We start from the raw sequence: 22,994 nt of genomic DNA, 5'->3' as shown, positions 1-22,994 counted from the left end.
CCCTGGTTTTTCCCTTTACCGTGCCATGTATGTGTTCCTGCGATACCTCTTTCGACCACACAGACCTTTATAGGTCCTCTCTTTCTAGATCCACCCATCACAGTTTCCCTCTTCATCTTTTCCCCTATCTTTCTTTCCTTATTTCTTTCCCCTTTCATTCTTCCTTTCGTTTTCTTCTCCCTGTCTTTCTCTTTTGTTTTATACAACCGTTCTTTACTTTATAGCACACCAGGCTATTTTTGGGTAATCCACCATTGTGAATTAGACAATGGTCATTGTGATTTGTATCATTACCCGGCAATCTTTTGGTGTTATTTGATCACCTGTGCGGTTTTTAGCTATAATAAATATCCCAATTTTTTTTTTTATATCTTCTACATATTTTTGGTAAAAAAAAAACGCAATAAGCGTATATTGATTGGTTTGTACAAAAGTTATAGCGTCTACAAAATAGGGGATATATTTATGGCATTATTATTATTATCATTAATTTTTACTACTAATGGCAGCGATCTGCAATTTTTATCGGGACTACGACATTGCGGCAGACAGATCAGACACTTTTTTGAGACCAATGACATTTTATACAGCGATCAGAGCTAAAAATAGCCTCAGATTGCTGTATAAATGTCACTGGCAGGGAAGGGGTATAACACTAGGGGGCGTTTAAGGGTTTAAGTGTGTCCTGGGGAGGTTTTTCTAACTATGGGGGAGGGGACTGACTGGGAATAGAGAGAGATCGCTGTTCCTGATCACTAGAAACAGACGATCTCTCTCTACTCCCCTGACAGAATGGGGTTTTGTGTGTTTACATTGACAGATCCCCAGTTCTAGCTCTGTAAGGAGCGATCGTGGATGGCCGGCGGGCATCGGCTCTGGCGTCGCGCCCCAGAGGCGATTCAGTTTGCATGCGTTGCGCTATATAAGTTTCTCACTCACGCTCCCTAGAGCTCTTAAAGCGGCCGACGTACACCCAGTTCTATCTCTGTAAGGAGCAATCGCAGATGTCCGGCAGGCATCGGCTCCGGCGTCGCGCCCACTAGAGCTCTTAAAGCGGCCGACGTACACCTACGGCGGTTCGCCCAGGAGAGCCAACCTGCCGCCGTATAATGACGGAGGCTGGTTGGCAAGCAGTTAAAAATCAAAACGATAAAAACATTTTCACCTCTAAATTCCATCAAAAGAATGCTCTATCGGTCTCCAAAAAAACGTATAAAAATGTCATATGTGTACAGTGTTGCATGAGCGAGCAATTGTCATTCAAAGTGTGACAGCGCAAGGCAATGAGGTAACAGGAGCTCTGCAGCAAGCACCTGGTGCTATGGAGCAGTCACCCCCTGATGGAACAGCCTGAATAGAGCCGAGGGGCAGCAGCGGTTATGGTGAACGTGGTCAAGGTTGGTGCATCCACAGGTAATGCAAATATACCTGTATCTTTGTTTCTTTCAGACATTCTAGGTCTGGCTGCAGCTCCCATCCTCACTCCTGCAGTAAGGCTAGCAGGTTATTGGGCAGAGTGCATCTTCAGAGCCATATTAGAAGGTCTCTGTCAAGACCTAGATCACCTGCGTTTCCTAAAGAAGGAGGTTATAGTTCCAGTGTCATCCAGCAGATTCCAGTAATTAGTCTCCACCTGATGATGGCTGCTGGGAGGGTATTTGGTCCCTCCTCTGCTATTACACTCCGCTCCAGCGTTCTGCCTGATTTTTCTTGCTGAGTCTAGATTTGGATCTTGAGCCTGCCTTGCATCTTGTACCCTACTGCCTCCCTGTATCCATTTTTTCTGATACTTGCCCTGGTTCCCCTTTCCCATCTGTTTCCTGCATCTCCAGTTTACACTGCTGATCCATGTTCCACCTTTTTGTATATCTTGTGTATATAGTCGGTTTGCTAGCTGGGTGTTTTTGTTATTGGGTTATGGTTCACTTATATCTTCACGTTTTCTGTTTGCTAGTGTTTGGATGGATTTTGGTTTCACTGTAAATAAATCTTACTTTAGATATACAGTATATGGTCTGGTCTGAGTTTTCTAAGTGTAGCCACACAGAGCTGGCCATCCCTGCTGCTGATTCCTTATACAGTGCCTTGCAAAAGTATTCACCCCCCTTGGCTTTTTACCTATTTTGTTACATTACAGCCTTTATGTTTTTTTTTAATCTGAATTATATGTGATGGATCAGAACACAATAGTCTAAGTTGGTGAAGTAAAATTAGAAAAGTATATACATAAAACAATTTTTCAGAAATAAAAAACTGATCATTGGCATGTGCGTATGTATTCACCCCCTTTGTTATGAAGCCCATAAAAAGCTCTGGTGCCACCAATTACCTTCAGAAGTCACATAATTAGTGAAATGACATCCACCTGTGTGCAATCTAAGTGTCACATGACCTGTCATTACATAGACACACCTTTTTGAAAGGCCCCAGAGGCTGCTACACCTAAGCAAGAGGCACCACTAACCAAACACGGCCTTGAAGACCAAGGAACTCTCCAAACAAGTAAAAGGACAATGTTTTTGAGAAGTACAAGTCAGGGTTAGGTTATAAAAAAATATCCAAATCTTTGATGATCCCTAGGAGCACCATCAAATCTATCATAACCAAATGGAAAGAATATGGCACAACAGCAAACCTGCCAAGAGACGGCCGTACACCAAAACTTACGGACCGGGCAAGGAGGGCATTAATCCGAGAGGAGCACAGAGACCTAAGGAGGAGGAGCTGCAGAGTTCCACAGCAGAGACAGGAGTATCTGTACATAGGACGACAATAAGCCGTATGCTCCATAGAGTTGGGCTTTATGGCAGAGTGGCCAGAAGAAAGCTATTACTTTCAGCAAAAAACTAGATGGCACGTTTTGAGTTTGTGAAAAGGCATGTGGGACTGGAGACTCCTAAAATGTATGGAGGCAGGTGCTCTGCTCTGATGAGACTAAAATTCATCATTTTGGCCATCAAAGAAAACTATGTCTGGCGCAAACTCAACACATCACATCATCCAAAGAACACCATCCCCACTGTGAAACATGGTGGTGGCAGCATCATGCTGTGAGGAGGTTTTTCAGCAGTCGGGACTGGGAAACTGGTCAGAGTTGAGGGAAAGATGGATGGTGCTAAATACAGGGATATTCTTGAGCAAAACCTGTAGCACTCTGTTTGTGATTTGAGGCTAGGACAGAGGTTCACCTTCCAGGAGGACAATGACCCCAAACACACTGCTAAAGCAACACTTGAGTGGTTCAAGGGGAAACATGTAAATGTGTTGGAATGGCCTAGTCAAAGCCCAGACCTCAATCCAATAGAAAATCTGTGGTCAGACTTAAAGATTGCTGTTCACAAGCGCAAACCATCCAATTTGAAGGAGCTGGAGCTTTGCATGGAGGAATGGGCAAAAATCCCAGTGGTAAGATGTGGCAAGCTCATAGAGACTTATCCAAAGTGACTTGGAGCTGTGATAGCCGCAAAAGGTGGCTCTACAAAGTATTGCCTTTAGGGGGGGGGTGAATAGTTATGCACACTGACTTTTTCTGTTATTGGGTCCTATTTATTGTTTTCTTCATAATAATAATAAAAAAAAACATCTTCAAAGTTGTGGGCATGTTCTGTAAATTAAATGATGCAAATCCTTAAACAATCCATGTTAATTCCAGGTTGTGCAGCAACAAAACACCAAAAATGCAAAGGGGGTGAATACTTTTGCAAGGCACTGTATAACACTGAAGCCCACCAATGACCAGATCACCCACAACTGGGAGGTATTTGCTGTCTTTTATGTTAACATGCGTCTAGGAGAGGCTATTTGTCTAGTGGAATTGGTATTGGAGGAAAAAGATCTTTGGCACCAGATTTTGCAGCATTGTACTAGTGAAAGTCTGTTGGAATACATTCAGGTAGCACATACTTAGTGGAACAGGGCAGATTTTCATTTGGACAAATACAGCCTCTGGTTTGGGTTTGTTTTGAATTCGCTTCACCTGCTGTATCTCCTGACCATAACAATTACTCCTATATTTGATATGCCTCGGCTTTCTACTTTGAGCACTACATAGCTTGTTCACAAAGGCTTTTGTTAGATTGTGTGTGTTACTCGTGTGCTTTCCAGATAAGGGAACTGTAACTTTGTTCAGCCTCTGCCCAATGATGGGGTCCTGTGACTCCTGTCTTCCTCTGTGGTGCCTGCTGATGGGGTCCAGTCAGCCTCTGTGGTGCCCACTGATGGGGTCCAGTCAGCCTCTGTGGTGCCCACTGATGGGGTCCAGTCTGCCTCTGTGGTGCCCACTGATGGGGTCCAGTCTGCCTCTGTGCTGCCTGCTGATGGGGTCTAGTTTGCCTCTGTGGTGCCCACTGATGGGTTCCAGTCTGCCTCTGTGGTGCCCACCGATGGGTTCCAGCCTGCCTCTGTGGTCCGCACTGATGGGGTCCAGTCTGCCTCTGTGGTCCCCACTGATGGGGTCCAGTCTGCCTCTGTGGTGCCCACTGATGGGTTCCAGTCTGCCTCTGGTGCCCACTGATGGGTTCCAGTCTGCTTCTGGTGCCCACTGATGAGGTCCAGTCTGCCTCTGGTGCCCACTGATGGGGTCCAGTCTGCCTTTGTGGTGCCCACTGATGGGTTCCAGTCTGCCTCAGTGGTGCCTGCTGATGGGGTCCAGTCCACCCGCGTGTTTCCTGCTGATGGGGACCAGTCTGTGTTGCTGCCTGCTGATGGGATTCAGCCTGCCTCAGTGGTGCCTGCTGATGGGGTCCAGTCCACCCCTGTGTTTCCTGCTGATGAGGTCCAGTCTGTATTGCTGCCTGCTGGTTGGGTCCAGTCTATTTCAATGCCTGCTGATGAAGTCCAGTCCACTGCCAAGCCTGCCTCTGATGATCCGCTGCCCAGCCAGCCTCTGATGATCCGCTGTGTACTGCCAAGCCTGCCTTTGATGATCTGCTGCCTTTAGTGCATCCATTTTGGGATGATCTGCTGCCTGCAGGCCCACCTGGCCTGTGACAATCTGCTGCCCTGCTGAACTTTGCTGATGCCCTAGCCGTTGCCCAGCCAGACTTTGCCTATTCCTTTGCTGCTGCCCAGCCAGACTTTGCTGATTCCCTAGACGCTGACCAGCTGGGCCCTAGTATAAGGGTTTATCTCCTGCCTGCTATTGGGTATGAAGCTTTTTAAGTTTATATTATTGTCACATGGCTTGCATAGGTTACCTGTTTGGTCTAAGATCCGTATTGTTGATTTCCTTTTTCAGCCATTTGTTTCAGTTGCCCAAGGCCTGGTGGTCCAGATACCCACTTTAAATGTGAGAGTTGCACCTGCTATCATAGCCCCAGTATTACAGGTCTTTCTGGGAAGAGTGGAGTTCCATTTCAACCTTGTCCTGACCTAGGCATTATCGCTGCAATTAGGGGACGCTATACCTTGTGTAGACCTGCGTGACTGTTATGGTGCACAGCAGTTGCTAGCAACCCAGATGGTGAAGGTCCAGTCAGGACCTGTATGGACCAGGGACTCTGGTTCTAAGCCTTCAGGTTGCTTTTGGAATCCAAGCATTGGGGCACTTGCTGCGTTAGGAAGTTGTAAGCTCCAAGTGTTGCCGTTCCTCCAAGGATCTGACTGGCAGGGAACCCAGCCAAGCTTTGGACCCCTAGGGAGGATTACCCATTCAGCTTTCAGATCCCAGCGGTGGAGCATCCAGAAGCCCCTCCTTAAAGCGGAGGTTCACCCTAAATATAAAGTATAGCATATCCAGAAGATCTTTTTATGTAGATAAACATTTCGCTATCTAAAAAAATTTAAAACATTGAAATACCTTTAATCTCTTGTTCTATGCAGCCACTTCCTGGTCTCTCTCCCGCGGGAGTGGGCGTGTTGCTTCGCTTTGTGAGTGTTTGCTGGGAGTCGTTAGCTATGTCTCCTGGGAGCACAGCGTCATGCTTTCCAGGACACAAGTAATAACGTCGAAAGACGAAATCTCGCGGGATTTTACTCATCACGTGACTCAAGAAGCAGATCACGTGACGAGGGCGGATCTCAGCATTCACCGCTTCCCGGAAGTATTTGCTTGTGGGCTTCACGCTGCCCACAAGCAAAATGGAAAATTCCTGCAGATATTTTTATAAATCCATATTTGATGCCGATTATGAATGCGGAGGAGTAGCAACCTTAAATATGTGAGTACAAGCTTGCCAACATTAAAAGAGTTCAATTCACAGTAAAAAAACAAAAAAAAAACAACGGACCGCGGAACCCCCGCTTTAAGGTAGGGTAAACTGTCAAAACCTGGATCACCTTCTATTGGCACTGAGCTTCCCATAGAACATGAGGTTGTACTTACTGACTTATCCTGATCTTGCTTCTGCCCTGCCTCTTTTCTGCTCCCCTTGTTCCCGATCCCAGTCCTGGTTCTCCCTTCCCATCTTCTCTCTGCATCTCCAGTTTACCCTGTTTATCTGTTTTCTCTTTATATATATACATATACATATATATATATATATATATATATATGTATTTATATATGTACTGTATATAGTTAGTTTGCTAGTTAGGCTTTCTGTTACTTAGGTTGCTAGTTGGGTATTTTGTTATTTGATTATGGTTGACTTATATCTTCATGTTTGCTGGTGTTTGGATGGATGTTGATTTCACTGTAAATAAATCTTACTTTAGATATACATTATCTGGTCTGGTCTCGTTTCATAAGTGTACCCACGCAGATCTTGCCCTTTGTGCTGCGGATTCTTGACCATCTCTCTCCCCATCAAGAAACTGTGTGCCCGTCTACATCTTCACATGGACGCTCCATTGAAAGATGCTGCTGGGCCTGTCTTATTGCCTCACTGCAGGGTAAAACCTTGTGTAAAGCACGTGAGTGAGGTATAGAGGTAGGAATGGCGCTACCTTAATTAATACGTGAATGTGAACTGCAATGATGATATTGTGGATATTGGATTTGTCCTATTATTATAAAGTGCACCTGTGCTTAATATGTGAAAAAAATATAAATACAATAAATAATCAAATGCAGATGAAATAATGCACATTAATAAAGTCCTTTGCCCGAATTCACAAAGCACTTACGCTGACGTATCTCGAGATACGCCGCGTAAGTGTAAATATGCGCCGTTGTATCTGTGCGCCATGCCCACAGAACTAGATACGCCTGAAAATAGGCTTCATCCGACCGACGTAACTTTCCTACGCCGGCGCATATTTACGCTGGACGTATTTGGCGCTCCCATTGATTTTCTATTCACATATGCAAATGAGGGAGATGCACCGATTCACGAACGTACTTGCGCCCGGCGCATAATATACGCGGTTTGCGTAATTCGTACGTCCGGCGTAAAGTTATGCCCCATAAAGCAGGTGTAAGTCAGCAGCATCCATGCAAATGGCTGCACCAGGGAACACAGCCGTCATATTTTACGTTGTTTACGTAGTACGTGAATAGGGCTAGGCGTAGGTTACGTTCACGTCATAGGCAGTGATCCGTCGTATCTTAGGGAGTAGTTCTGACGTGATTCAGAGCATGCGCACTGGGATGCGTCCACGGGACGGCGCATGCGCCGTTCAATTTAAGTACTTGTCTGGCACTCGGCACATCATTAGCATGGGGTCACGCCTCATTAGCATGTCTCACGCCCACTTCCACCTACGCTTACGCCGAGGGAACCCAGCGTAGATTTGGGAGCGAGTGCTTTGTGAATACTGTGCTTGCCTCTCTGCGCTGGTTCGGCGTAGCGTAAAAAAGGTACGCTACGCCGGCATAAATATGCACCAATGTTTGTGAATCCGGGCCCTTGTGTCTCATGTGGATTACTAGTGACATCCAATCCAAACGTGTGCATAAAATGACTGACAGAAAAATATATAGGTATAAAAATATATAAATAAATTTAAATAAATAAAAATAAAATGAAGAAAGTGTTTCTTCAAACTGTGCTCCTATGTGGCCCACACTCACCGGATTTTCACTCCTTCTTGGGGTTTACAGCGTTCATAGTGTGTGCCACTGTGCAGCACTCTGGCAATAGTACGTCCTGCTGTGATCCTGGTGGTGCTCCCAGTGGTTATCCCATATGGAGGAGAGAAAGGATCCCAAATAGTGTAGTAACGTTTTAAAATATTCAGCTTTTATTGTTTAATCATATAAGTACTCACAATCTGGTTGATTCAACAGAGCATATCATTGCATGCAAAAAACTTAAGTGTCGTGGCGTTCTATCGGATCGCTCGACCGGTTTCGTCGACCTGACGTCATCTGGAGCTTCCTGAACGCCACAAAAACACCTCCCTTTTATCACAACATTGCGTCCTGTATTACGGCAGCCATGTTTGGTGTCATCTGAGGATAGAAGACCATACACTCTAGTAAACTGCGTCCTGTATTATGGCGGCCATGTTTGGTGTGATCTGAGGAAAGAAGTCCATACCCTTGTGTGAAGCACGTCTCATAAAAGCTCTCTTTCTTTTTATCAGACAAGTCATGCATGAGACTCTGTAAAGTGTGCTCTGTTTGGGGTGACTCTATTCTAATGAAGCTCTACTAGGTCTTACAATAGGGTTTGGATTTACATACAAATAGGGAAGCAAATACATTACAAATAAGGAGGGGGAGGGGGGGAGTGAGGTGATATGGGGTTTAGGAGGGTCTTCTTCAGTCTGGCACCATTCTCTCTCTATCTTCCTTTTTATCCAGACTTGAAATTCACCCCCCCCTATCTAGACTTGAGATGCACACTCCCCTACTGAGGGTTGGTAATCACAGTCATAAAAGACCTCTTGAACCAAAGGTCATAAACGTTCATTCCTGTCCCAGGCTTAGTGTTCAGTTCTTGATCCAATGACCATACAAGAAGTACACATGATTCCTTCCCCCCAGGATGAAGTCTTCTAAGACGAAACGGCGTAAGGTAGCGGCGTGCTGACGTCTTTAACCGCATACTGTGTCCCGGAGTGAACGCGTTGTGCTAGCCGGCCGGCTATATTTTCACAAGCGATTTTTATCTACTTTCTTGTAAGTGTGATTTTAATTTTTTTTACATTAAACTGCTATATGGATTCACACTATGTTAGCTCTTTTTCTTCTTCATATTGCCTTTAAACCACACTAACCATCGGTCCATTTTGGGAGAAATCTCGACTTTTGGATATCCTGCCACACAAGCCCTCGGCTGGGGAACAAGCCATATGCTGTCAGAAGATCTCTAGTTGGGATCTTTTTCTCTGGTAAGGAGCAGTGTGTTTGCAAGGTGGAGGCTTTACATCTATTCGTGCACATTTCCGAGATTTTCCTGTATTGATTTCACTATCCATTCAAATGAACTGTCACCAATCATCAGCAGACGCACGTGTTATATATGTGTTTCAACGATAGACTCAATATATTATTTTCTACATTTGTTCAACGCCCATCACTTGGGATTGTTTCATCTCAACCTTTGGGATCTCATAACTTGGTTTATATGAAGTCATTTCATCACAGAGATTTGTATATTAATTGCGCAGCTTGTTTTCCATTACATGGAAGGGCAACACATACAAAACAAAACCAGAGGAAATTCCCAGCTCAACTCACCAACCAGTCTGCTACCTAATGAATTATCCTGTCTAATGCCCCGTACACAAGTGCAGGATTTCCGACGTGAAAAGTTCCTGTTGGAAATCCCAAGGGGAAAGCTGAGAACCGGCTCGGTAAGTTTTTCCCCCTACACACAACCGGCTCCATCACAGTTTTTCCCATAGGAAAACTGCCAAAACCAACCGGGAAAAAGTCCACCAGGAAAAAAAGAGCTGGTTCTCTTTTTTTTGTCCGGCATTTTCCCATCAGAAAAACTGCGAGGGAGCATACACACGGCCGGGATTCCCGGCCAAAAGCTCTCTTGCAGTTTTCCCTACTGGAAAACTGTCCGTCTGTACGAGGCTTAACAGTTGAGAGCTGCAAGGCACCCCAATATTTCTGCAGTCCTAACTCTTGTTAATTTATGAGAGTCTCCACGGTGGAAGCACATTCTAATAGATAGATAGAGGGCAAATGTGGCTGGAAGTAGCCCAGTCCTTCATAACCACTTGCCGCCTGCCCATCGTCAAATGACGGCGGGGTGGCTCTCGTTCGGGGATTTCATATGGCGGCATCTCAGAATGGCCGATCGAGGAGCGTGCATCGATCGCGGCCGCGCCGTGTTGCTAGGACACGGTGCAACCCCAATCTCTGTGATCGGCTGTGTCCAATCACAGTTGGTCACATGTAAACACGGAGATGCTGGTAATCGGCGCTCCTCGCCTCACACTGACAGGAGGTATGTAAACAGGGCACTGATCACCAGTGTCCTGATTACAATAAAGCCCCCACAGTGCCAGAAATCAGTACCCATTAGTGATGCCACTCCTTACATCAAGGTCCCCAGAGAGCCTCCCCCTTACATTAGTATCCCCAGAGAAGTATAAGTGAGGTGAACTCCTGCGCTGTCTAAAAGTGAGGGGACAAGTGAAAAGTGGGGATACTGCTGCAAATAGAAAGAAGGTCTACCTCGATAGACAAAAGTGATAAATGTAACAAGTGAAATATTTGCGCTGTAAAGTGTTATACAAATTAATGTGTGTGTGCATATATAACCACATACATATATAAGTACAAAAGTGGGTGGAGAAAATCCAAAAGGGGTGACACTAATATACCAGTGAACAATTATGTTGAATGGTCCTTAATCAAGGACACAGTGCTAAAAAGGTCCAGGTACAACACAATCCGGCCGTGTAAAAAGGCAGTTCATCAATGCTTGATCCAATCAATAGCGTTGTAAGATAAGAAAAATATTGAAAAACACGGCAATAAAAATGAAGATTAAAACTAAAAATAAAAATAAGGGTCAAAGTAATTCAGAAGAAGGAGGCCTTGTATCCGAAATTAGAGTGAAAGACAGAAGGTGAGCCGTAACCAAGATCTCATATATGCACCTCTAGTGATCCCAGCAGCTCACCTCGCATCTGGCAAGCTGGACTTAATCTGCCTGGTCCTGATGGGTATGGTCCGGAGTTGGATATCACATTCGGGTCTCCATAAAGTGTATTACATGAAAAAGTAGAAGGGGTAAAAGCCAAATGGTGTGGTAACGTCACAGAGGGGGGTGGTAATGTCTATGATCTAAACCAGTGGAGATGCACTCACATGTGGGTGTAAAACTGGGGCTCTTATCCACGAGCGCCGAGCTCGTCAGTCCCTCCTTCCTCTCCCTTACTAATTCTCCAAGATAGCAGACTAGGAGTCCCGTGTCCCCAATGGTTCGCAGATCAACTCTTGGTGTATATGAGGATCTCGATGGTGCATGTGGGGTAAAAAAGGAGGACAAGCCTGATCGTGTGATATCGTGAACAACAACAAAACCCCAGGAATGCCCAGATGGTGATGCACTCACATAAACAATATGAAAGAAAGGACCTTCCTCCACGAGTGCGGACTCGCAATGAATCTGTGCCTCCACCTTTTCCCCTCTGTCTATGGCCCAGGCTGAATGCTCAGATGTCACAGTCATACATAGGGGGAAGTGAATAGACAACCATAGCGTAGCCCAGTCAGACGTGAAAAATGTATTAAAAACAGTAAAAACTCACATTTAAAATCGAAATTTCTGCATCAATCTGACGAGTGGCGAACTCGTATGTCCATTCGTCGGATGCTAGAGTGTGTCAAGCCCTCCAATCCCGACGCGTATCGTCACAGCACGTGACTTCATCAGGGGATGATGTAGGGGACACACTAACAGATATTTATAGTCTGTAAAATTGGGCGCCCAGCGGCCATTTTGTAGAAGCCCGTGTATCGCAATGGGGACAGAGCTTATTGCAACCCACCTGCGCCATATTGTGTGGACATACGAGTTCGCCACTCGTCAGATTGATGCAGAAATTTCGATTTTAAATGTGAGTTTTTACTGTTTTTAATAAATTTTTCACGTCTGACTGGGCTACGCTATGGTTGTCTATTCACTTCCCCCTATGTATGACTGTGACATCTGAGCATTCAGCCTGGGCCATAGACAGAGGGGAAGAGGTGGAGGCACAGATTCATTGCGAGTCCGCACTCGTGGAGGAAGGTCCTTTCTTTCATATTGTTTATGTGAGTGCATCACCATCTGGGCATTCCTGGGGTTTTGTTGTTGTTCACGATATCACACGATCAGGCTTGTCCTCCTTTTTTACCCCACATGCACCATCGAGATCCTCATATACACCAAGAGTTGATCTGCGAACCATTGGGGACACGGGACTCCTAGTCTGCTATCTTGGAGAATTAGTAAGGGAGAGGAAGGAGGGACTGACGAGCTCGGCGCTCGTGGATAAGAGCCCCAGTTTTACACCCACATGTGAGTGCATCTCCACTGGTTTAGATCATAGACATTACCACCCCCCTCTGTGACGTTACCACACCATTTGGCTTTTACCCCTTCTACTTTTTCATGTAATACACTTTATGGAGACCCGAATGTGATATCCAACTCCGGACCATACCCATCAGGACCAGGCTGATTAAGTCCAGCTTGCCAGATGCGAGGTGAGCTGCTGGGATCACTAGAGGTGCATATATGAGATCTTGGTTACGGCTCACCTTCTGTCTTTCACTCTAATTTCGGATACAAGGCCTCCTTCTTCTGAATTACTTTGACCCTTATTTTTATTTTTAGTTTTAATCTTCATTTTTATTGCCGTGTTTTTCAATATTTTTCTTATCTTACAACGCTATTGATTGGATCAAGCATTGATGAACTGCCTTTTTACACGGCCGGATTGTGTTGTACCTGGACCTTTTTAGCACTGTGTCCTTGATTAAGGACCATTCAACATAATTGTTCACTGGTATATTAGTGTCACCCCTTTGGATTTTCTCCACCCACTTTTGTACTTATATATGTATGTGGTTATATATGCACACACACATTAATTTGTATAACACTTTACAGCGCAAATATTTCACTTGTTACAGTATCCCCAGAGAGCCCACCCTTACATCAGGATCCTGAGAGCCCCCCTTACATCAGGGTCCCCAGAGAGCCTTCCTACTTATATTAGGGTCCCCAGAGCCCCCCCCATTAAATCAGGGTCCCCAGAGAGCCCCTCCTTACATCAGGGTCCCCAGAAAGCCCCCCTTACATCAGGCTCCCCAGAGAGCCCCTCCTTACATCAGGGTCCCCAGAGAGCCTCCCTACTTACATCAGGGTCCCCAGAGAGCCTCTCTACTTACATCAGGGTCCCCAGAGCCCCCTTACATTAGTGTCCCCAGAGAGCCCCTCTTACATCAGGGTCCCCAGAGAGTCTCCACCTACATCAGGGTCCCCAGAGAGCTTCCCCCTGCATCAGGATTCCCAGAGAGCTCCCACTTACATCAGGGTCCCCAGAGTGCCCCCCTTACATCGGGGGGTCCCCAGAGAGCTCCTCCTTACATCAGAGCCCCCAGAGAGCCCCCCTTACATTAGTGTCCCCAGAGAGCCCCCCTCTTACATCAGTGTCCCCAGAGCTCCCCTCATTACATCTGGGTCCCAAGAAAGCCCCCCTTACATCAAGGTCCCGAAAGAGCCCCCTCCTTACACCAGGGTCCCCAGAGAGCCCCCCTTACATCAGGGTTCGCAGAGAGCCCCTTCCTTACATCAGGGTCCCCAGAGAGCCTCCCCCTACACTAGTGTCCCCAGAGAGCCCACCCTCTTACATTAGTGTCCCCAGAGAGCCCCCCCCCTTACATCAGGGTCCCCAGGGAGCCTCCCCTTACATCAGGGTGCCCAGACAGCTGACTCCCCCCCCCCTTCCAGAGGTTCCCTGTGTACCTGGCTGGTAGAGGTGGGAGGTGGCGATCGACAGCTCTATGGTGTCCACAGGCAGGGGGATCTCCCTGGAGCTTGTAGTTCTTCTCCCGAGTGTATACAGTGGAGAGGGTAGGGGCCTCTGACCTGGCATGTATCAGCAACAGTGTACAAGCAGAGCAACTCACTGAAAGAGAAACTGATGCCTGCCCGGGTCAGAGGCCCCTCCCCTCTCCACTGTATACACTGACACTCGGGAAGAGAGAACTACAAGTCCCAGGGAGATTCCCTCACACACAGGCACCATAGAGCTGCCGATTGCCGCCTCCCACCTCCCCCCTCTGTATTCTAAATGGCTAGCCAGAGGTGCTGGGGGAGGTGCCGGGTCTCGCCCCCCTCCCCGCCCCACAGAGGTAGAACGGCAGGGCCCAGTCGCAAGTGCAATTGCAGCGACCCCTATAGTTCCGCCACTGTACAAAGTAACATTGTTTATAAACATTGATCAGACGGGAGACGGAGAGATACAAAGTAACATTGTTTATTATCATTGTTCAGGTAGGAACTTAAAAAAAAAAAAAGATAGAATAAAATGTACATCTTTTTATGTACAATACCAATATATTTTTTTTAAACTAAACTAATCAAAATAGAAAAACAGCGTGTTCCTTTTTTTTATATTTTTTTCAGTTTTGTTACTTTTTAGTCTATGGATTGCATTAAAACATAAAATCATTTTTGCAGAACAATATCACCAAAAAAAAAAGCCTTGTTTGTCCTAAAATATATATATTTTTTATCTTAATTATAGAGAAAGATAGTCCTGAATAAACCGACCCCTATGGAAGGGGTTATATAGGGTGGAGGGCTGACCTTGGTAAGGTTATTGATTGTGATTATTAGCAAATGCATTGCGGGTTTAGATGCATGGGGGTGCCATTAAGAATGATTGGCATCCCTGTGCGTTAGAGCTGCACGATTCTGGGAAAAATGAGAATCGCGATTCTTTTGCTTAAAATAAAGATCACGATTCTCTCACGATTCTCAATTTTTTTATTTTTTTTTGACTGTGGTAATATTCATTATATTATAAGGGACAGTGGTTGCCGGTATTTTAAGTCCACACTCCTCACATCACATGCCCCCCTTTAATAGCCTGACTGCAGTGTCATCTGCAAGGTCGGGGGTAGCTGACTGTGGTAATATTGATAATATGGGTAGCTGACTCAGACTGTGTGGTAATATTCATAATATATTATAAGGGGGACACTGACAGTGGTTGCTGGTATTTTAAGTCCACTCCTCACGTGCCCCCCTTTTATAGCCTGACAGTCAGACAGGCTATGAAAGGGGGGCATGTGAGCCTGTGAGCCGAGGAGTGGACTTAAATTACCGGCAACCACTGTCCCTTATTATGAATATTTATTATTACCACAGTCTGAGTCAGCTACCCATATTATCAATATTACCACAGTCAGCTACCCCAGACTCTGGGTAGCAGACTGTGGTAATATTCATAATAAGGGACAGTGGTTGCCGGTATTTTAAGTCCACTCCTCGGCTCACAGGCTCACATGCCCATTTTTAATAGAATAACTGCAAGGTCTGGGCCTGGCTGGGGTAGTTGACTCTCACTGTGGTCACTGATGATATATTATGTACATTGGGCCATATTCTTATACATCTAAGGCGGCGGAACGTATGTACTTTACGTTACTCCGCCGCAAGTTTAAGTGGCAAGTGCCTGATTCCCAAACCACTTACCTGTAAACTTGCGGCAGAGTCGCGTAAAGTCCACCCGCGTAAGCCATCCTAATTCAAATGATTCTGGCAGGGGGCGTGGATCATTTAAATTAGGCGCGCTCCCGCGCCGATCGTAATGCGCATGCTTCGTCGGGTAAATTACCCGACGTGCATTGCGTTAAATGACGTCTCACGGACGTCATTTGTTTTGACTGTAACGTAAATGGCGTCCAGCGCCATTCACGGACGACTTACGCAAACAACGTTAAATTTTGAAATTTCGACGCGGGATCGACGGCCATACTTAACATTGAGTACGCCACCTAGGGGGCATCTTTATCTTTACGCCGCGTATCGCTTACGGAAACAACGTTAAAACACTACGGCGGGCAAGCGTACGTTAGAGAATCGGCGTGACTAGTGATTTGCATATTCTACGCTGACCGCCACCTAGCGGTCAGCGTAAATATTGCAGCCTAAGATACAACGGCGCAAGCGGTCATATCTTAGGCATGTTTAAAGGAGTTCTCTGACCTAAAACTTTTAACCCCCGCTGTGCCCGGGCTGTAAAACTATACAAAATAAACTTTCACTTACCTGCCTACGATCCCCCGTTGTTCCGATATCGCCGTCCCGTTCTCCGGTCCCGGTCTCTTCCGCTTCCTGCGTGTCGGTGACTCATAGTGTGCTCAGCCTATCAGCGGCCGCGACTGGACATTGCTGCGGCCGCTGATAGGCTGAGCGCACTATGAGTCACCGACACGCAGGAAGCGGAAGAGACCGGGACCGGAGAACGGGACGGCGATATCGGAACAACGGGGGATCGTAGGCAGGTAAGTGAAAGTTTATTTTGTATAGTTTTACAGCCCGGGCACAGCGGGGGTTAAAAGTTTTAGGTCAGAGAACTCCTTTAAGTGTATCTCAGTTTGAGAATACACTTAAACATAGGAAACGGACTTACGTAGGCGTATCTGCTGATACGCCTACGTAACTTGTTTAAGAATATGGCCCATTGTATACAATACACTGCTTAACGCAAGGAAACTCACTAAACTCACTGTTTTGGAGACTGTAGTGGCGGATGAAACCTGCTGCACACACACACGGGCTGGTTACCTTCTGCTGCCTCCTGGTCATGTCGGTGGGCTGTTTGGCATTGGAGGGATAGGCGATACACCTCATAATGAAGACAGAGCTGTAGCCGGCTCCTTCTCTCCCGTTCCTTCCTCTGTGCCCCCTCCAGCTCCTCTGCCCTCACTATTGATGGACGGACTGGCCGGTCTGGTGAGGGTGGTGTCTCTAGAGTCCCGGGAAGGTGCATGTAATGTGCGGTGCCCCGCTCCTCCTCCGCCGTTTCGTAACATTTTCCCGCCGGCCGAGAAGCGTGGTGGTACCGCCCACGCCCAGGCATCACGCTGCATCTGATAACTGACGTCAGTTCCGATTGCTGACGTCAGTTCCTTTATCCGCCATTTGCATTCCACGCTGGTTACGTGGAACCGGCGGTGACACACAAGAATCGCCTGTCATCCCACGGGGAGATCGCGGACAGGGAGAATCGAGATCGCGATTCTCTCCACGATTAATCGTGCAGCTCTACTGTGCGTCTCGACAAAGTTTTGGCTGCAGGTGCAGGAACCGCCGCTATTCCTGCACCCACTCAGGGCCGGCCTTAGGTGTTCAGGCGCCCTGTGCGAGCTAATCCTGTGGCGCCCCCCCCCCCCCATCTTCCCCCCTGGTCACCTAAACATACACAAAGAGATCACAGGGGTGGGAAGAACTGGGGGGGGGGCAGGGGTGGAGAGCACTTGGGTGGGGGCAGGGGTGGAGAGCACTTGGGGGGGGGGGCAGGGGTGGAGAGCACTGGGGGGGGACAGGGGTGGAGAGCACTGGGGGGGGACAGGGGTGGAGAGCACTGGGGGGGATGGAGAGCACTTGGGTGGGGGGAGAACAGGGGTGGAGAGCACTGGGGGGAGCACTGGGATGGTGGCTGAAGGATGGGGAGAGCAGGGGGGGCAGAAAGAACAGGGGTGGAGAGAACTGTGGGGGGGGGCCTGGAGAGTGTGGTGGGGGAGAACACTGGTGGGGGGTAGCTTCAAGGAGAACTGATAGGAGGAGGAGAAGCAGGTGGGTGCATATAGAGGAAATTAGCTTTCTATATTCCTCCATATAGCCGCGGAATGCTTGATTCTTCTCCTCTCCCTCCTGCAAGCATTCAGCGGCTGTATGGAGGAATATAGAAAGCTAATTTCTGTATGCAACCCCCTGCCGAATCCGATCCTCCTATTTAGGCACATAGGATGGACTGTACGGCGGGCATGATCTCCTGTGTATCATCACTGAGCTGGCTGGCCTGCCTGGGTCTCATGTGATAGTAGATACAATCAGTGTTCAGCCTATCACACGAGCCGATCTAGGGGGGTGGGACCGTGTTACAGCGTCACCGCCGAACACAGACCCAGGCAACCAGCTCCGTGATGATACACAGGAGCAGGATAGAGGGGACAGGGAGCACTGCAGCTGAAACTGGTCGCAGGACAGAGAGCCTACCGGGAAATCTCCCGATATCCCGGTAGGCCAGTGTGGCCCTGCTGACTGCGACTCACATTCTGCGAGCTGTGATGGCTGCATGGCCCCCCTGTTGCACATGGCGCCCTGTGCGGCCGCACAGCTCGCACACCCCAAAGGCCGGCCCTGCGACCCACTCACTACAGTGTGACCAAAGCCATAGAAACGTGATACATTATACAGTGAAACCTTGGATTGTGAGTAACACGGTTAATGAGCGTTTCGCCATGCGAGCGCTGTATTCTTAAAAATCCTGACTCGGTTTGCGAGTGTTATTTCGCAAAACGTGCGGGCTTCAAGCCACAGCGGTGTGCAGGACAGCGTTTGGCCTGAGGTGGGGGGGGGTGCCAGAGCCAATTGGAAAATTTCAGAAAAACTCAGTTCCCGAGCCGTTCCGAGTTCAGCCTAGCTGTCCCGGGCCTTTCCGAGGCTCTCTGGCACCCCCCCTTCCCACCTAACTCTGGCCACATGAGGTATTGCATGCCATTGAAGTCGATGCGGAACAAATTATTTTCCATTGACTTCTATGGGGAAACTCGCTTTGAAATGCGAGTGCTTTGGATTACGAGCATACTCCTGGAACGGATTATGTTCGAAATCCAAGGTTCCACTGTATTACTGATAGATTTAAGTATTGATACATTGTAATAGTAAAACATTAGAGGAGAAAACTCTTTATGATAAAAATGCATAACAGAAACACTTTATACTAGTGATACATTTACAGCAAATGGTGACAGTCTCACTCCTCCTGTTGTAAACTCCTTAATATAAATTAAAAGACAATGGATCTTCCTTCTTATATCTGCAGGGGGTGGGCGGAGCTGGGAACTCAGTGCTGGGGGGTCAATGAGAAAACTACCAGAGAGGGATTTAGCCAAGCAGGATCCACACAAAATTGGATTACTATACTTATGGGTTTGATGGGAGCAAAAGTGCAAACTGCCAAGTAGGGTTGTCCCGATACCACTTTTTTAGGACTGAGTACAAGTACCGATACTTTTTTTTATGTACTCGCCGATACCGAATACCGATACTTTTTTAAAATGTGTCCCCAAATGCAGCCATGCCCCCCCACATATGCAGTCATGTCCCCCACATAATGCAGCCATGTCCCCCACATAATGCAGCCATGTCCCCCACATATTGCAGCCATGTCCCCCACATATTGCAGCCATGTCCGCCACATAATGCAGCCATGTCCCCCACATAATGCAGCCATGTCCCCCACATAATGCAGCCATGTCCCCCACATAATGCAGCCATGTCCCCCACATTCCAGCCATGTCCCCCACATTCCAGCCATGTCCCCCACATAATGCAGCCATGCCCCCCACATTCCAGCCGTGTCCCCCACATTCCAGCCATGTCCCCCACATTCCAGCCATGCCCTCCACATTCCAGCCGTGTCCCCCACATTCCAGCCGTGTCCCCCATACCTTGATGCCGCCGTTAATCAGCGTGCGGGGAACAGCTTTCGTTTGAATAGCTGTATCCCCGCCGCGTATAGACACTCCCCCTTGCGCGGGATTGGACAGATCATCCGTCCAATCACGCGCAAAGGGGGACTGTCTATACGCGGCGGGGATACAGCTATTCAAACGAAAGCTGTTCCCCGCACGCTGATTAGCGGCGGCTTTGCGGCGACGGCTTTGCGGCGGCGGCATTGGCGGCGGGGGGGGAACAAGTATTCTATTTTAGTATCTGGGCTATTTGCGGGAGTACGAGTACTCCCGCAAATACTCGGTATCGGTTCCGATACCGATACTGGTATCGGTATTGGGACAACCCTGCTGCTAAGCATTACGTCATTGGGCAGAGCTATATGGGTTGGTGGCCCCAGGGTATAGGATGATGGTTACAGCCAATCACTGGGATCTGGGACAACATTTTGCAATATTCTCCCATTCAGTGTCTAAGCATTTATCACATCTTCCTTCAAACCAATGTTATACGTGAAGTGCAAACACCCAACACAGCATAGAGGGGCTCGGTGAAGGTGGTGGTGAAGGTGTGGAGGTGGCAGAGGGGGTCACACATATAGAAGGAGATCTGCCCGGCCTCATAATCCAGGTATACCTGGACTCTTTTCACTGGAACATCAACAGAAATTTCGGTCCCATTATCGTCATGCGATGCTATATACTTTTCACCCTTCCTGTCCAAACCCCAGGACACGTCATTCCTTCCAATAATGGAGTCATTCTTGTCCCTGTAGATACAGCCATAACACATCCCGATGATCCAGTTATTGCAATGACGGACATCCACCTCCCAATAATGTCTCCCCGAGGAGAAGCTCTGGTTGCCTAAAACTTGATAAAAATCCACAAATCTCTCCTGTGTATCTGGCCGATTCTGATTTTTTGTCGACTTGGATGCGGACTTCTTATCATCGGAGATAAATACAAAATTATGAGCCGTGTCCTTATCCAATAACATGTTTACAGCTTTCGGTATAAAGATCCCCTCAATTACGCCACTTATTACATCCGGGAAACCAGAGTGGAGTACATGCGAGATCCCATCCAGAGCCCCTCCCTCACGGCAGAGTTTGTGATGTTTCTCTTTGTCCTCGTCATCTCCATCCTCGGTATCACCCAAGTCACCTGAGTCTGGTTCCTGAAGGACGGTCAATGGATCCATCATGGCGCACAGCTCCTCAAAGTGACGTATTTTCCGGGACAGATCCTCCATCTTTAATTCCAACTGCTGAATCAGATCATTGATTGGGGGTACGATCCGCTCTGCCTGCCTGGAGATCTCACTCAGGACTTTCTCCTCCAGGTCTTCCAGACGTTTCCTGAGCTCTCTGAACAGGCCAGTGACTCTCTCTGTTTCTCCATTCACTTTTCCTTGTACTTTTCCCAGATATTTCTGGAGCCTCCGGACTCTGTCTTCTTTCTTCCCTCTCTTAGTAATCAGTTTCTGAAGATTATTGATCAGTTTCTTCTTCTTCTTTATAGAGGCCTCTTGTAGGGTCTCCACCTGGTGTCCTCGATGTTCTCCAGTTAAACTGCAGGAGATACAAATACAAGTAGAGTCCTCGGTGCAGTATAACTCCAGGATCTTCTTATGGACGGGGCACTTCCTGTTCTCCGGGGTGCTGGTGGGGACACATATGACGTGTTCTGGTGACTTGCTGTGGACTCTCAGATGGTCATCACATAGAGAAGCCTCACAAAGTAGACAGGACTTCACAGCGGGTACAGAGGAGTGAATACAGTAAGTGCAGAAGATCCCGGACTTCTCTGGATCTGGTGGTGGAGAAGACAGGAAACGCTCTGTGATGTTCCGCAGAGTGATATTTCTGTGCGGTGAAGGTCTCTCCTGGAACTCTTTCCGGCACTGAGGGCAGAAATAATCTCCGGACCCCTCTTGGGAATTAAACACGCGGTCAATGCAGTCCTGGCAGAAGTTGTGTCCGCATTTCAACATGACGGGATCCGTATACATGTTCAGGCAGATGGAACAATCCAGCTCCTCTCTCAGGTCTGAGGACGCCATCGCTGACAGCAAACAGAGCAATGAATATCAAAGTTCCCTTTTCTCAGGCAATTTCCTGCATCGGGGGAGGGAGGCTGGGAATGTGCTCAGTGCTTGCAAAAAGGAGAGCAACACGGCTGAAACAGGAGTGAGAAAAGCCAGCAATCTCCCCCCAAAAAAACAAATGTAACCGCCCTATCATAGAAAGGGTTGTCTCGTCAGATGTCGCCTGATTGGCTGTAGTCAGTCAATGCAAATTTGTAGTCAAGCTCTATTCAGTGACCCGGAAGTGAATCCCGGCTGTCAGTTCTCCCTCCTGCCAGTAGGTGGCGCCGGTGCCTATGACATGTTCAGCAATGAATATTCCTATACGCAGTACTGTATTGTGTTTGTGTTCAGGAGGATTAACCCCTTCCTGGTGGGTGAGGTCTTCAGCATTGTTTCCGTGATAATGCTGGTCTCTCTTTTGTTCCCTCTGCAGATGAAGAGATCTACAAGCAAGCGGCATGATATTTGCTTTGGATTGCATTGTTAGACAAAACAGTTAGAAAACAGTTTATTTGTTTGTGTATCTCTGTGTTGCTGATTTGTTTTTAAATTAATAAATATTTTGTAACACGATGGGGGTTATTTACGAAAGGCAAATCCACTTTGCACTTTAAGTGCAAACTACAAGTGCAAAGTGCACATGAAATTGCAGTGAAAGTGCACTTGGAAGTTCAGTCGCTGTAAATCTGAGGGGTAGATCAGAAATGAGGGGAAGCTGTTATTTATTTTCCTAGGATGTCCCCCTCGGATCTACAGCGACTGCACTTCCAAGCACACTTTCAGTGCAATTTTAAGTGCACTTTGCACTTGTAGTGCAAAGTGGATTTGCCTTTACTAAATAACCCCCACTGTGTCTTTCTTCCTTCTCCTCTTTGTCATCATGGCCAGATCTAAGGGGTGCTGGCAGTGGCAGAGCTTTCAGGGTCGCTGCAGTCGTACTTGCGGCGGGGCCCTGCCGTTCTGTCGCTGTGGGGGGGGGGGGGGCAAGACTCCCCCTGCACCTCTGGCCTAAACTGATGAAGAAATTTGTTGTTTTTTTTTTATACATTTTTTGGATATTATAGCAAAAAGTAAAAAATATTTTTTTTTTTTAATTGTCGCTCTGTTGTTTATAGTGCAAAAAACCCCCACAGAGGTGATCAAATATCACCAAAATAAAGCTCTTTTTGTGGGGAAAAAAGCAAGTCAATTTTATTTGGGTACAGTGTCACATGATGGCACAATTGTCAGTTTAAGCGACACAGTGCCATATGTGATGTGTGTTTAATTTACAGTTTTGCTTCGGACTTTGCCACACGTTGCGGATTGTCACTTGCCACACGTTGTGGATTGTCACTTGCCACGCGTTGCGGATTGTCACTTGCTGTGTCCCTG

At 47.3% G+C, this 22,994-nt stretch overlaps 1 protein-coding gene across 1 annotated transcript; it reads right to left on the bottom strand.

The window, feature by feature from the left end:
• Positions 1 to 18,630: 18,630 nt before the first annotated feature.
• On the bottom strand, positions 18,631 to 21,870 carry LOC120935920 (E3 ubiquitin-protein ligase TRIM41-like). Its single transcript, XM_040347950.1, has 2 exons — positions 19,894 to 21,870; positions 18,631 to 19,028 (listed from the first exon to the last, which is right to left on the bottom strand). The coding sequence occupies exon 1, from the start codon at positions 21,591 to 21,593 to the stop codon at positions 20,025 to 20,027; it is 1,569 nt and encodes a 522-aa protein (XP_040203884.1). The 5' UTR covers positions 21,594 to 21,870; the 3' UTR covers positions 18,631 to 19,028; positions 19,894 to 20,024.
• Positions 21,871 to 22,994: the final 1,124 nt, after the last annotated feature.

The sequence above is a fragment of the Rana temporaria genome, chromosome 4 (assembly GCF_905171775.1).
Source record: "Rana temporaria chromosome 4, aRanTem1.1, whole genome shotgun sequence".
Classification (NCBI taxonomy): Eukaryota; Metazoa; Chordata; class Amphibia; order Anura; family Ranidae; genus Rana; species Rana temporaria.
The sequence above is the reverse complement of the archived record's forward strand: the minus strand, read 5'-3'. Positions and strand labels throughout refer to the sequence as shown.